Here is a 16,778-nt window from a genome sequence, read left to right as displayed (position 1 = left end):
TATGTTTTTTTGTTGTAGTAACAATCCTTAATATCACCCTCCTGCACTCTGTACTATTGTGTTGCATCCCAGTTCCAATGGTTCCATCCTTTCATAACATATTGTGCTCCTCTTCTGTACTGATGATGCTGATTCTGCCACCAATGATTTTAATTAGTGTACTGTTCTCTGCATCACCAAATAGCCCTTAAGGCACCCTATTAATAATATCCCTCCAAACCTATACTTTCTTTTTCATCTTACCTTTTACCAGCTGTTAATCTCTCTGCCACTGTCTCACATCCTAATGCTCCAAATCAGTTTGATTGTGACATCTTTCAGTACACACTCCTTCTTACCCTCACGTTAAACATAATTGTTACTGAAAGCTGTGAGCAAATACTCGTTCAGTTTTTGTAACTCAGAGAGATTGTGTTTAATTCCTATACCTTTCTCAAAATGGTTTATTCAATTTCTTACTTTCCAATTTATTTATCTAATTAAAGGCATTTTGTTAACTCACTGAAATGTTAAAATGGAAAATAGAATCCTTCAGAAAGATTCTGTTAAGAAACGAGGGAGCCATTTTTTAAAAAAAAAAAAAAACAAAATAAAAAAACCCCCCACACATTAAAAAAAATCACACAATACTCTAGTAATCGCAATGGCTGGAATACCAAAAAATAGAAAATAACACCTAAATCTAGTTAAGTTGTTTGGTAATTGGGATCATAGCTACATAGGCTCATAGCTACTCGGCCTGAATTACCTTCAGTTCACTCATATCTTCAATTTAATTTCCATCTTCTAAATAAACAATTTTTTTTCCCAATCTCTAAACACATAATGTTTAAGAGGTTATAGCTATTGTACCTTCACTTAAAGCTCCAGTCAACACAGAAAAAAAAATTATATAATACTTTCAGTATCTGCTGTAAGGATGGAAAATACTTACCTACACATTTTGCCAAATAAGGATTTAGACATTCCGTAAGAAAAATGAAAGATTATAAATGAATGAACTATGTTCTCCATTTTCTAATAGACTACCTCTCTTTTCTATCTTAAAAGTCAAAACACCCCAAATTATGCCATGAACTACAAATTCCTTTGCATAAGAAAGACTTACTGATCTCATTACTTCTCTGTTAAACTTACATCACATTTAGTGTCCAACTCTATCCTGAACTTAACAGTCAAAAAATGCTTCCATTACCAGTTAGCAATTAAGAGTATTCACAGGAACAGAGCTCTCACTATATAAATTACCTTACCTCTTACAGAGAAAAATGACATTGATGGATGGTGAGATGTGTAGAATGATAGAAGTAGTGGCGCTATATTATAAAGGCAAGTGAATAAAAAATTGAATTAATAACTAATAAAAAACTCATCAGCATGCTGCATAGAAGTATTCAGATAGACTCCAATCATATCAATAATATGAAATATACTAATTAAAGGTGATTTTGGTAGTTAATACAATGTTTTTCTTCCATGTTCATACCTTCTGAAGATATAACTGGAAAGATTCTGCATTGAGAAGAGGAAGGGTTATCTACTACATTTCTTATCTTTCTTATAAAAATTCTGGGGGATTTTTTTACATTTGTTTTGTGATACGGACAAACACACTTCACATTCCCACTCTGCAGTATTTTCAGCCATTCCTCTTCATGTATAAGGAAGAAAAAAAATCTATCCCATTCTCTCTTGTGTCTGTTAATATCTATGGTGCTGACAAAATCTAAAATATATGAAAAATATACTCGTGTCATTAAGTCACTAGTCTTAAGACTTCCTGGGAAAAATAAAACGAAAAGTCAAGTGAAATGAAAAGTCAAAGGTAACTCTTTTCTCTTGTAATGAAAAAGAATAATAATAAAACAGATACAGGTGTTCCTGGCCATCTCATGACGCAAGAGCTAAAAGTACGCCTTTTCTTGAGAAAGTTACTGGAAAACTCAAATAAGTACTGAGGAATTTGAACTGTATAGTTTAACCACAAAGTAATATAGCCTTATCTGATTAGATTAGACCAGATTTGATCTAAACCACGTTAAATGTATACTACAGTCTAACCAATAACTCTAGCTGTATAATGTTTCTAATTGAAAAATGATCAAAAATACCGAGCAAGATGCTGACATGCCGTACGTTGTCATGCTCTATGTTTTTCAAAATAAAGGCAACAAAAAGATGTCCTTCAGTACCATCAGACTCCATTTGACCTTATGACAGACAATTTTTTTGTTGTTCCTAAGTTTATATGAAAGTCAGAGCTTATTTACATCACCAGAAAAAGAATGCTGGAAATATGAGACAATCTTGTATATGATGGAGAAGTGAATGAGGTCAGACTGGCTGACAGCAGCTTACCACATCAGAACAGCAAGAGTAGTTGGACTTAAGATACTATCCATAGAATATACAATACTATATATTAAAACAACCAGTCTGTGATTGATTTTAGTAACAAAAATATGCTAAGTCTACTGTAGCCAACTGCAAGAATTTCACAGGTGAAAAAGGTGTTTTTCTATCAATCAGGAAAAGAAGGATTGAAGAAAGCAAAGTCTGCATTATGTGTGAGTGGATAGACAGCAAAATAATCATACAGGCTTCAATATCCTTTCCCAAGCCGTAACATTTTGCATAGTTACATGGGCACATCAAAAGCCAAAGGGATATAGATAATTTTGATGAAAAGAACAATACAGACCTCTCTGAATTTAATTCAGGTAGGGAGTAGGGGCAAAGGTCTTTCATACAGCCCATCTAGCTGAAGAGAAGGCACACAGCTTTGTATGTGACACTACAGAAGATAGCTCCAGTACTTCAACAACACAGACTTAAAAAGTAATCTGGCTGTTCTGGTGCCAATGCACCTTCGCAAGACCAACTGAGATAACTTAGAGGATAAGATGTAATAAAGCATTGCAACAAAACAAAGTTATGACTAAGAACATGAGGGAGACAAAAAGATACAAGGATGACAGATAGACTCATGGACTCATTTAATACTGAAAAAGCAGGCATGCTGCCTACTACATGCCTGTATGTAGATAGGCTCCAAGTAAATATTCAGAGAATGGCAAAATCAGCAAATTAGTCAGCAGGATCCATGATACTGTCAGGGGAACTGTCATGGACTCATTCAAATGACTTTAGACTGATGGCTGAAATGTGAAAGGGAGCGGAGATGTGTAGATATAGTTGAAAGGAGGATTGTTATCTAGACTGATGTCACCATTTATACTTCTAATTGCTTGTAGATTTTATCTCATGCAAAGCAGACACTTGGTTTTAGAGAGCAGTTACTGAAGACAAATGTTGGAATTTATGCTTACACGAACATGGGGAAATGTAAAAGAAAGGATACAAGTGGGATAACAACAAGAATATGTGAATGTATTTCAGAGCAGAACAGAACAGGACAACAGCAGTCTGGTATCCCTCAGGCAAAAATAAACACCTTTAGTAAGAACATGGGAAACACCTCATCTGCAGTTAATCTCAAGGTGGTGTTCCTTTATTGCTCATACAGATATTCTTGTTGGTTTACCAAAACAAGCAAGGAGGACTTAGCATAACTAAAGTATCGTGGGATGGTGATAGGCTTTACAGAACATTTTCATCTTCCTTTAGAGTGTTTACAACAAAAAGGAAAAAAACCACAGTAATAAAGGAGTGCTGTGTATACTTAATATATATGGATGCCAGATGCATCGCAAGAGAATATGTCTCTCCAAGACTGAAACTGAAAGCTCTTCAATCCTTACAAGAAAAATATATCTGTGTTGTGTTGATCCTGGGCCAGCAGATAAGCGTCCACACTGCCACTCGCTCCCTCAACCCTCTCCAGTGGGACAGCAGAGGGAATAGGATGAGAAAGAAAACTGGTGGGTTGAAATAATGACAGTTTAATAAGCAAAGGGAAGAGGGAAAAAAATCAACAAGACAACCCATCACAGAACAAGTGATGCAAAGGCAACCACTCACCATCTCCCACAAGCAGCATGATGCCCAGCCAGTCTCCAAGCAATGGCTAGCTCCTCCCAAACCCCCTCTTCTCAGTTTTTATTGTTGAGCATGACGTTACATGGCACGGAATATAACTTTGGTCAATTCGGGTCAGTTGCCCAGGTCGTGTACTTGCCAACTTCTTGCCCACCCCCAGCCTACTCGTTGAGTGGGAGCAGAGCAGGAAAAAGAGAAAGCCTTGATGTTGTGAAAGCACTGCTCAGCAACAACCAAAACACCGGTGTGTTATTAACATTGTTTTAGTCACAAACCAAAATACAGCACCTGACTCAGTACAATATCAGAAGGTGTTTCACTTCAACGAATTCTCAAAATGCACATGCTACTGTTTTGGGAACTGGAATCACTTGGGATTGCTCCATCTAATGCACAGAGTGCACAGAACAGGACTCAGAGGTTTAAATGTTCTATCTTCTTCCACTTATGCTTCAAATTTAAGAACATTGATGATAAGTTGATGATGACTACATGTCTAAATGTACACACAGAGATTTATTCATTTAATTCACAAGAGAACTTCTAAGCCTTGAATGGCTGGAGGCCTGTGATATATTGGGAAGGGCTGGACCACATAGACTAGTCAATTGAAGTAGGAAGGAAGAAAGTGGTGGAGGAAGTGATGACAGACTAAATAAAATGGAAGTAAGAGTTCAGATAAGGACTGTGGAAGAGCCTAAAACTTTTCTGGCAATTTACAACACCTGTGATGTTTAACACAAAATCTGGGAGAGGAGTTGCCAACCAATTTAGGAGACTAATTACTCTAAATTAAAAGCAGCATAACTGTCCTACTAGAAAAATAATGTTTTTCAGGTCATTTTCAGGAAATGGGTAACAAATTTGGCATAGATCAAGAAAGGTATACACACAAATTTCTGTTACCTCTTGGTAGCAGGTGACCTGTATAGTTGATGCTTCAATAGAGATTCCAATTCTCTCATTAACAAGAATTAGAAGTAAATAAATACTAGGCAACCCACAAAGAAAATGGAAAATAACAGCAATGAATGAACTTCTGTTCTCATATGTATGGAGAACTGTGGATTACCTGGACCACAACTACTGGTAGATTTGAAGCAGTCCTACCACACGGAATGGTTTGCAGAAAAAAGCTGATGCATGCTGCGATGTGTTAAACCCTTCTCAAGCACATTATTTATTGAAGCTTTATTAAGCTCCACTTTTGCTTTCGCCTTTCCTGAAGTCCAGGACAATCACCTCTGACGTCCTATTCCACAGCTACTTCATGAACCATTACTTACGTCTTTGAGGTGCAAAAAGATTCTGTGATCAAATATACAATATTTTGTACCATGTACTTTGCCAAAATCTCTTGTTAATACGAGTTTCTATATGACAATGATATGCAGCATAGTCATGATGATTGTTCACTATGTTATCATTTGTAAAGAAAAAGGACAGTTAATTGACAATATTAGAATTTGGGAATATAGAAGTCTTCTATTAAGATATGGAATGAAATGTAGTACCTTAAAAATTAATTCAAGCAATATCAAGTTTAACCGCTGTACTAGCTGCTTATGCTAACAGAATTCCCAAGATACAACGGATTACAGAAACATATTTGTAGAACCTATATTTACTGTTCTTTTTTATTTTATCTTTGGTAATTGCCATGCATGCCATTAATCTCAAGAGAAGATGGACTGCATAGTTTTTAATAAGAAGTCTTTCATATCTCCACTTAAAGAATTCTTATATAGCCAACACTCCACAGCAAAATATTAGGTACAGCTAGCTAACCCAGTGCTTCCCCTTTTAGATTACAAACCTTAATTTATCTGTTCCAGCTTTGTACCTCGAGATTCGAGCCATTGACAGAGGAACTGATAAGGTGTCTAGCCAGCGCTTCTCGTATTTTGGTTCATTAGCTATGGGTGAAGAAGGTGATGATGGAGCCTGTACAGAATAAATGAGAATCAGTAAGTGCAGTTTATCAGACAATATAGTGAAAAAAACATGAATATGCAGCTCTGGCTGTGCTTGTCTCAGAAGTGAATAATCATAGCAATAAAACTATTCAAGAAACTCAGGATTTAGTGGAGAAATAAAAAGCATTCACGTAGAAAGGAATGTTAGCTATCTTGATACTATGCTTGTGACTTAAATTCAACGTTGCCTTAACATTGAAGATTTCTTTTGTTAATATTTATAACTGACAATAAAAAGGAAATAGTTTTTAGTCATGAATGTCCTGAATTTTCTCTAAATGCAATATAAAATACGTTTTTGGTTCAAATTGTGCAACTTTTCCACTTGTTTCAAACAATCTCATCAGAGAAAAAGACATAAATAATATCCTAGTGTAAAGACTACATTAGAGAATACTGGTTTCTTATTTGTGTGTTGTGACTTTTATCCATAATGTTATTTAATAGTAGATTTAAAATTCTGATTTCTGTGTTATCACTATCCATATACGGACTGATTAATTTTGAAATTTGATCTTTGAGGTTTTCCTCCAAATGTTTCTACTAGAAAGGCAAGATTGTTGATACTATCTAAGCAATAAAGGATGTCTAGTTCTCAGAATAGTGAAAATATAAAATTTTACAGTCTACTCATTTCATGTAACTACAGCATACAAAAGAAAATAACCTTAAATCAAATGTGTGCAAATGCAAATTAAGTTAAGGGAATTAGACTGGATATATAGCTATTGATAAAAGGGTCTACTCAAACCTAACCTAGAGCTTATATACAGACTGTTCAGCCTGCTCATACGTGTAGTATCTTATGTACCACAACTAACAAGTGCACGAAGGCACCCAGAATGAAACATGATAAAAAGAAAATATTTATGAAATTTTAAAAGTTGTCACAGAACCACTAGCACTAGAACATTCAGGAAACTGCAGAGAAATATACATCTTAGTCAATATACACTTGGAGAATACACAGTTTGTTCCTTGTGAAATAATATCCAGAGGTTTACATCATTGTATTGATGTCTGAAAGTACAGAATTATGCCTGAATTGTCAAAAAGGATAACTGGTTTTGTTTGCAAATGATTTCAAAATAGTGTTACAGGCAAAAATCAATTAAATTAGAAACATTAGAAAATGCTGGAAACCATTGCTCAGTGTACCAACCCAGATTTATGAGCATGATTATAAGCTTAAAAAAATGCTTATTAAATAAACAATAGAATGAGCGAGGAGTTTCTTACAGAATGCATAAAAATTGATAAATTGAAAAGTTTTTATTGGTACTTGTATCTCCACATCACCATGACAGCTGAGCATTTCACTCTTTTATAAAGACAGGAATACTATTTACAGAGAGGCAGCTGAGAAGGATTTACAGTCAGATACTTAGGTCAAAGTTAGGCCTATTTTTCCTAATATCTAATTTTTCCTAATATCCAAACTAAACCTTCCATGGCACAACTTGAGGCCATTTCCTCTTGTCCTAACGCTTGTTACTTGGGAGAATAGAATGACACCCACCTGGCTACAACCTCCTTTCAGGTAGTTGTAGATAGCGATAAGGTCTTCCCTCTGCCTCCTTTTCTCCAGGCTAAACACCACCAGTTCCCTCAGACGCTCCTCATAGCACTTGTGCTCTAGACTCTTCACCTGCTTCGTTGCCCTTCTTTGGACTCGCTCCAGCACCTCAATGTCTTTTTTGTAGTGAGGGGCCCACAACTGAACACAGTATTCAAGGTGCGACCTCACCAGTGCGGAGTACAGGGGGATGATCACTTCCCGAGTCCTGCTGGCCATGCTATTTCTGATACAAAAGCTCTGTTATGCCCGGGTATTCAAAAGCCATAAAACTTACTCAAAATAAAGAGCATTCTGGGAATTGTTCTATTTCTATGTTTTTTCCTTGCTCATAAAGATTTAGGGCTAATTTTTCCCCCCTCTAAAGCTCTTTGTTATAGTCAGCAAGGGCTGATCTTTCTATTTTCTTTAAGTAAATCAAAATATTATGTTTCACATTCTAACAGGACAACTGAGAGTTAGTGATTGAGGGACACTTTTCTAGCAAATGAAAAATTTCTAATGAAATTGCCAGAGTTGATAACACTAAAGAATCTTTTAGACTGCAATCTCTTTGGGGAAAGAAATTTCATTTAGAGTATTTGCAATCCCTAGAACAATCCAGCTTTCATTTGATTGAGATCTCCTGGTGTTGTTGCAGTATGAATATTTCATAATCAAGTGCATAGACTAGTTCTATTTCATAGAATTCTGTTTCATAGAATTTCATATTCTATTTCATAGAATTAGACACAAAAGACTAAGGTGTCTCCAAAGCTTAGTATAAGTTTAATAATATCGCAGTGAAGAATCTGATGCATATATTAGAATTCTGTACAAATTAAAATAATTCACAGAACCACATGCAATCTGAAGTTGAAAATGATCAACATAATCTAACGTACCTGTCTGGAAACTGAAATGTCTAATAATAAAGCAGAAGGTAGCTTATTACAGTCAAACATAAATGCTTGAATATGATCACTGAATTTAAATCCAAGAATCAGAATATATAGGAACATAAAAATTCCTGTAGCACCTTCACCTATTGTTCCCATCCTCTCAACTCTCAAGATATAGAAAACATCTAGACAACTTAAACATAAAAACCTGTTTTTTTCTTGTGAACTATTAGCTGTACTTCTTTTAGCAGGCTGTTGAACAATATTCTGTAATATTCTAGGCAAAAAATTCATGGGTAGGTCACTGGCAATTTAATGTTTTCATTTGGTCCCTTATACTTCAATGAAACATTTTAGTAGGACACCAGTGTAAAGAAAAAATGTCTCAATGTAAGTAAAGATCAGAATTTTTGAAAATCTACATTCCAGCTATTCATTAGATTCATGAATTGAAGAGGAAAAAATGGCAAAAACCATTTGGTCAAAATCTATTAACCCCAAAGTTATGATACTACAGTATAGAAATATTCCTGCCAAAATACTAAACTGTTACAACTGATGTAAACTCCTACAGAAAATGTGGCTTCTCCAGACAATTTCAAAGTTTTGATATTTGAAAAACACACTAGAAAGAGTAATTTCTTTTTTCCCCCCACTTCTGGACTACTTATACCTGCAGAAACCCTACTGCATGATCTGAACATTAATGACCAAGAACAGGTAAAGGATATAAAGGTGTCAAACTGGTCCAAGTTTCAAATACCTGTTTCTTACTAAGCCATATTCTACTAACCAGTTTATGGTAAAGCAGAAAGTTGGACTGATCCCTCTTTATCTTCTTAACGACAAAAGAGGGCATACATATGAACATACGACCATTGCAAAGAAACAAAATACTCTCATGGGACCAGCAGTTCATTTTGTTCAGTTTGCCCTATAATATATTAACACTTCAATCTGAGGCTGATCCTTTGATGTATCCCCTTCTAAAGACATGGATAAGAATAACAAACTGGGGAAGAAGCAAGTCAATACAACTGTTGCAAATAGAGGTCACGCCTCACAGATCTTTTAGAGTTGAACAAAACTGTTACTTAATATGAAAGAACCAATTGCTAAGGTGTACTTGGGTTTCCAAAAATCTGTGGTCCCTCATGAACGGTTCTTAACTAATTTGCTGTGAAATAAGGTAAAATCCTCACAAAACTTAATAATTGGCTAAAATATAGCAGGCAAAACACAGAAGTTAAGAACCAGTTTTCACTGCGGAGGGGCAATATCAGTGGGCTCCCACATTACATATGCCATTCAGCATATCGATAAATGATCTGGACAAGACGGTGAACACCAGACTGACCAATTTTACTATGCACAACAAGTAATGAAGGATGATAAAAAGAAAACAAAAATGTAAACAGCTGCAGAAGAAGCTCATGATACTGAATGACTGAGAGGTAAAAGAACTGCTTAAAAATATACTAGATAAATGTATAGTAATGCACATGAGAAAAGACAATATTAACTTTCCCCATACTGTAATGGGATACAAACAGGCGATTAACACTCAAAAATAAGATCTTGCTGTTGTGGGAAAAGCAGATGCTGAAAGGAATGGAATTGTTTCCATGCAAATAACAATTAAGTAAACAAAGATTCATTAGTCTGGAAAAGAAGCAGCTGAGGGAATTGTATGACAAAAGTATGTAAAAAAATAACAAAGAAAAGGATTAGGAAACAGTGGTTCACTTAGGCTCAGGAAGCCCCTATGCTAGAAATCACTGAAGGTGCAGGAAATATAATCTACAAGTAATTTTACATATTTTCTCTGTTCTTGTATTCTCTTGAGGGCATCTGCTGGGGACAAGCTATTTGGCTAGATGGTCCTTTGGTCTGACCCAGTGTACTGAGCTGGCTGACTTTCAAGCCTCCTGCCTACTGAACAGCTGGTGCTGCTCATGTTGAAAACTCTCCACATCTTTCCTCCAAAGCACTAAAAAAATTTGGCTGTTTAGAGATCATCTCTGGAATCTCAGCTTTTATTCTCTGTTTCATTTCACACCTTTGGCTTTCTGCTGAGACCGCCAACGATGTTGCCACTTAATGCCAATTTGTTTGTAACACCTGTCCATTAAGAAATGGATTGAACACAAAAATCTCATTTTTGACAGAACACTGAACAAGAATCAGGTTGTAATGACACATAATCACTACCCACCTGGGGCAGCTGTGTACTGTTGACCTGGAGGAGGGTCTGATTCTGTATCCCATTAGCAATCATTGACCTATGAAGGACAATGTAGGCAAGTGCTTTGTTGTTTTTTTAAAGAGCTATATAACAACTCATTATGGGGCAACCAAAAGTCTTCCCATAAGCAGCAGTCCAGAAAGTCCTCCACTAAGTGGGAGACCTAATCAGACATGGCTCTATAATTTAGTTTCTACTAAGAACATAAGAGGGAAGGCAAAAGATCACAGCGGGCGGGGATTGTCATTTTTTCATCTTTTTGTGACAAATGATTTCCAGAGCTTGGGAAATTCAGTTATTTTACCTTACTTTTTTTTTTTAAAAAAAACCTGTCATTGATTCTAAATCTCTGCAAGAAAAATGTCATGTCCTCAGAGGGAAGTGTTTCTGAATCCTCCCTAGTAATTTAATTTGCAATTTCTGCTAGGGCTGCAGCTTGAAGGCAGGCACAGTGATATTTTAGGTTGATATATCGCTCTTGCTTTAAACATGGGCTTCAGGCAGGTTGAAGCTGGGTTAAGAAACACGCAGGGTCATATTACTCAGCATGCTTAAGCTTGCTTTCAAATATACTTTTCACCTCATATTACAAATACTACCTTGTTTGAAGAAAAGCAAGTCTTTCAAAGTCTTCATAGTGGATGAAGATGAAGGGCGATACCTGGAGCAGCAATGTATCTATTGCAAACATTCTCATACCACAATTAAGCAAAGAGGCAACAATAATTGGTACAGTTTATTCTTAGAAGACTAAACTAATTAGCATCAATGATTTGTTCCCTTGAAAGAAGCTATTTTTTTTCTTTGCTACCACAATGCCTTGCTGCTTTCACTAGCTTTGACAAATAAAAAGAGGACAGGAGATCTTCTTACCAATATCTGAGCTTCCAATTGTAAATGTAAACAGTGCAAATGATTTCACAAAAGCCTTATTTGTGTTCTATAAGAGTTTGATTTTCTATCAAAACCTCTTGCAGTTATTTGCTAAATTACATGTTTGAGGGTTTCAAAAGACTGGCAAGATATACATTTGTAAAACTTAACTTTCAATTAATTTATTTTAATTTATATGAATTTTATTAATAAATTTAATTAACTTGTTTTGCTGAAGATGGAAAGGTAAAACAATCTACAAGGAAATAAATAAGAATCAAGCATGATACCCATTAGGAAAAAATATAACCTAAATCTTGTGATTTTGTCTTGCCTCCTGCAAGACCTTTACCGATCATTTGGAATTCATCCATGTTTTGCTTTACAGGATTTATTCTTTCAAAGTGTATCATTAAAGTCTTGTGCCTGTTCCGTAAGCTGGTGTTTCTTCCAAGCACAGAGTATGTAAGAGGCATGACTAATTCTAGATTGCTGTCTTCGTTGACACTGGTTCATAAAGAGATGATTATGATGATCCTATTATTTATCTCTTGAAGGATTTTTGCTTTTTCCACTTTAGTGAGCATTGCTGAGAATTTCTGAAAAGAATATAAAATATTTCTCTGTAAAATATGTATATGAAAATGCTAGCAACATTAATACACGTGATATTTATATATTGAAACATTTTCCTTGTAAAAACTAATCTGAGGTTGAAATGCTAAAAAATGGCTTGGCATAGCTTCATTTCCTTAAGCTATAACTGAAAACATTGGCCAGTAAGTTTTAATGGATTTGGATAAAAGCTTTTAGATGAGTAAATACTAACTTGCTTTCATCTTTTTGGTATAAACTGGAGTGTATCTTGTCAAAACTCCATTACTAAACTTATTTCAGCATCCTCAAAAGAAAGCCCTCAATAGAGTATGCTTTTCAAAGTAGGCAGATTTGTCTTACACTTATTCTGGAGGAAGAGAATGAGAGTTATGTAATTTCTTGCAATAGCACCAGGAACCATTCAACTCACAGTGAATTGGATGAGCTCTCTATAGTCGTCAGTGAGGTCTGTGACTGAAATGCATGTATATATTGTATGTACACATGCAACATACATAAAAAATAAATACACATAGAGGTAGGATTAGTTTTCAGTGGATCAATGAACTGATCTGACCGATGTATGGCTGAGCATTTGCTAATACTTATTCTAGGGAGTGACAAGAAACAGAGGCTGTAGACTGGTTGGGGAAGAAAACAAGACCACTCCATTTAGCAGTAAGAGAGTCTTACATTAGCTTACTTTAATCTTGGAACAACACAATTAACAAGTGTTCAGCCAGGAGCAGAGACATGAGCGAAACTCTTGTGATGCCCAGCTAAAGAAACACATTGAGACATCTACTGTAAAGAAGAGTCAATAAGAGTGTTCGACTTGTCTCAGAATTCAGATTTAATGATGATATCAAAATACCTGTGCATTCCTTTGATGCAACACCAATTCAGTAGATGGTCTGTGTTTGTTTTTTTTTAATGGAATGTTTAGATGCAGGTACACAATTCTGTGACAGCTTTAAGAAGACAGTAATTATCTGGTAACGTATGCATCACCAGATCATTTCACAGATAAAGGCTTCTATACAGATAACAAGCTCTTCTAGATGAAGTAACAACTTAGATACATAATTTGATGTCTTTAAAATTCAGTGAAAGCAGCAACTTTTAATGATACAGCTCTATTCTACATTATTTTAATTGACAGACCTTGTTTAATTATACAGGAAGAAGGTGAAACAGCATGTGAAACAAGGATACTATCCCTCCCTTTATACCACGGATAAGAAACTTATTTAATTCTAATGCTGCATCACATACATGCTTTTGAAATTTAATGACTGCTCTTGAAGACATTTAATGCTTTTTAATTAATGGATGGGTTTGCAGACATTGAGCAGCTATATGTGCTGTTACATGGGGAGTCTGTATAGCAGTATGTGTTAGGGACTTACGCTGCCCTATTCACTGCAGTAGCTATGCATATAAATCAATGGGGTTACTATTCTCCCAGTGAGGAACAAACTAAAAACCTTTCAATTATGTAAGTTTCTCTAGAAGTGATTTACCATGGAAATATTAATGAATATTTCATTGCAGCTGTGCTGCTAGGTGTTATTACATTATTATTTTTTTAATGAACCAATAAGGTACAAGCCTGACTAAGATATTCTTAGAGAATACATATGGACTATTTGACAGAATCTTGCACCTTTTTCTTTAATTTGTTTCCCTTGGGCTAGTATGTAATTGGTTCCTGAGTAACCTCAGCAACCTTGCTTGGAACACCTTTCCAGATATATTCTTCCTTTGGGGGTATGAAATGGGAGGCAGAGTAGTTTATATTAAATCTCAGCACAAAAAGCAGGAAGTAATCATGATTCTTCTCAAACAGTAGTCAGAAATCAAAGCCCAAAATTAAAGGTATATAAGGAATAGAACAAAATATAATGTTGAGAATATTATGGTGTTATACTACAAATGCAAGTACCCAAACTTCAGCTGTTATAGACAGCTTTTGGCAGCCTTTCATATCCCCAAATGGGGCGTGCTGTCCTCGCTTAGAAAAATTAGCTCAAGGTTAGGGAAATTCTTTGAACTCCACACAATCTGCACATCCCTCAGGACAAATGTGAGGCTTGACTCCTGCTTGTATCATTAGGAGCTCAGTAAGTGCCAATTTGTTGCAGGAACTTATGGAATGATACTGGATGCAACTTTGTGGGAGAACCCGTTGCCTCATTTTTACTATCATTTTTCACTATAAGACATTTATAGCATGTACCTGAACTGCTGGAGTTCATCTATGCTAACACGAAATCTAGAAACAGGTCATCACTATATGCCTCTCTGTTTCCATGTTGATCATTACCAGGGTCTGGTATTTGGAACAGTAATCAAACACTAACTGGGGCAACAGTAGATGGATCTTTCTAGTTATTAAAAAAAAAAAAAAGAAAAAGCTTGCTTTCATTTCTTCTAACACTTCAGTTTCCTCATTCAGTCTTCAATCTCATAAATGCTACCACACGTATTTCGTTCTAACCAAGAACTTCTGATACTCCCTGCTAACACACACGAAAGATGGCTGCTCTTTCTGTTCACCATGTTGGCAATAGGTGAGAAATGGTCATAATTTCATTTACTCATACAACAGAGTTTCAAATTTCTAACATCTCTTTATAATCTAGCTCTGACCTGAAGTGGTCCATTTTGCACCTTTCTAGTCATAGGCAGGAGAACAGAGAGAAGAGGAAAAAGAGAGATGATTTTGTCCAAGAATCAAATGCAAATTTAATTCCTCCACAGCTCTCATTCTGCACTCCTGAATATCACAGGCCAAACAGAAGAGTATCATACATTAATAAACAACACTGCTCCCCAAAACTCATTTGCCTATCTGTGCAAATGAAAGGTATTCAATGCACTTGGTGCAACCTACAGAGCAATACAACTCTCCCTAAAGCAGAGTCCTGATGACTAGTCAGATGAAATGCTCCCTACGATCCATCAAGTAAGCAAAGGGAATCAAAATATTTTAATTGCAGGTGTAATTAAAAAAAAAAAAGGAAATGCATAAGGATAGAGAAAATGACCCAATTCCTATAATAATTTAGTAAAAAAAGTAATAAATTGGGCTTTATCTCCCAAACAATTTTCTTTTTGCTGCTGCTGCAAACTAAAATTCACAAATTCATAAGACCTGTAAGAAATAACGCATTCAAATGAAAGGGCTGTGTATGGGAAAAATATGTATAATTAAAAAATGAAACCAGATACCTAACACATGCAAGTTACTGTTTCCTACTTGGCATATTAGTTTTATTGTGATCCTGCTGCACTTTTTTCTGAAAGATAAATAACAAAGCCATAATCTTTTATCTGATCTTTCATAGAATCAGAATCATAGAATGGTTTGGGTTGGAAGGGACCTTGAAGATCATCTAGTTCCAATGCCCCTGCCACGGGCAGGGACAACTTTCCACTAGACCAGGTTGCTTAAAGCCTCATCCAACCTGGCCTTAAACGCTGCCAGGGAGGGGGCAGCCACAACTTCTCGAGGCAACCTGTTCCAGTGTCTCACTACCCTCACAGTGAAGAATTTCTTCCTAATATCTAATCTAAATCTACCCTCTTTCAGTTTAAAACCATTCCCCCTCCTCCTATCACTACTTGCCCTTGTAAAAAGTCCCTCTCCCACTTTCCTGTAGGCCCCCTTCAGGTACTGGAAGGCTGCTAGAAGGTCCCCCCGGAACCTTCTCTTCTCTAGGATGAACAGCCCCAACCCTCTCAGCCTCTCTTCATAGGAGAGGTGCTCCAGCCCTCTGATCATCTTCGTGGCCTTCCTCTGGACTCGCTCCAACAGCTCCATGTCCTTCTTATGTTGGGGGCCCCAGAGCTGAATGCAATATTCCAGGTGGGGTCGCACGAGAGCGGAGTAGAGGGTCAGAATCACCTCCCTCGACCTGCTGGCCACGCTTCTTTTGATGCAGCCCAGGATGCGGTTGGCCTTCTGGGCTGCAAGCACACACTGCCGGCTCATGTTGAGCTTCTTGTCAACCATCACCCCCAAGTCCTTCTCCTCAGGGCTGCTCTCAATCCATTCTCCACTCAGCCTGTATTTGTGCTTGGGATTGTCCCGACCCACATGCAGGACCTTGCACTTGGCCTTGTTGAACTACATGCAGTTCGCACAGGCCTGGCTCTCAAGCCTGTCAAGGTCCCTCTGGATGGCATCCCTTCCCTCCAGCGTGTTGACCGCACTGCACAGCTTGGTGTCGTCAGCAAACTCGCTGAGGGCGCATTCAATCCCACTGTCCATGTTGCCGACAATGATGTTAAACAGGACCGGTCCCAATACTGACCCCTGAGGAATGCCACTTGTCACTGGTGTCCACTTGGACATCCAGCCGTTGACTGTAACTCTTTGAGTACGACCATCCAGACAATTCTTTATGCACTGAGTGGTCCATCTGTCAAGTCCATGTCTCTCCAATTTAGAGACAAGGATGTCATGAGGGACAGTGTCAAATGCTTTGCACAAGTCCAGGTAGATGACATCAGTTGCTCTTCCCCTACCCACCACCAATGTAACCCCGTCGCAGAAGGCCACCAAATTTGTCAGGCATGATTTGCCCTTAGTGAAGCCATGTTTGGCTGTCACCAATCACCTCCTT

General features: G+C 36.9%; 1 protein-coding gene across 1 annotated transcript in view; it reads right to left on the bottom strand.

Annotated features, from left to right (window-relative positions):
- Positions 1 to 16,778, bottom strand: part of SNTG2 (syntrophin gamma 2) — a 310,557-nt gene that overhangs the window by 87,043 nt on the left and 206,736 nt on the right. Inside the window, exon 9 of the mRNA XM_068409305.1 lies at positions 5,816 to 5,943. Within this exon, the coding sequence (XP_068265406.1) occupies positions 5,816 to 5,943 (128 nt within the window). The remainder of the gene's footprint in view (positions 1 to 5,815; positions 5,944 to 16,778) is intronic.

Source organism: Nyctibius grandis, chromosome 1, assembly GCF_013368605.1.
Source record: "Nyctibius grandis isolate bNycGra1 chromosome 1, bNycGra1.pri, whole genome shotgun sequence".
Lineage (NCBI taxonomy): Eukaryota > Metazoa > Chordata > Aves > Nyctibiiformes > Nyctibiidae > Nyctibius > Nyctibius grandis.
The sequence above is the reverse complement of the archived record's forward strand: the minus strand, read 5'-3'. Positions and strand labels throughout refer to the sequence as shown.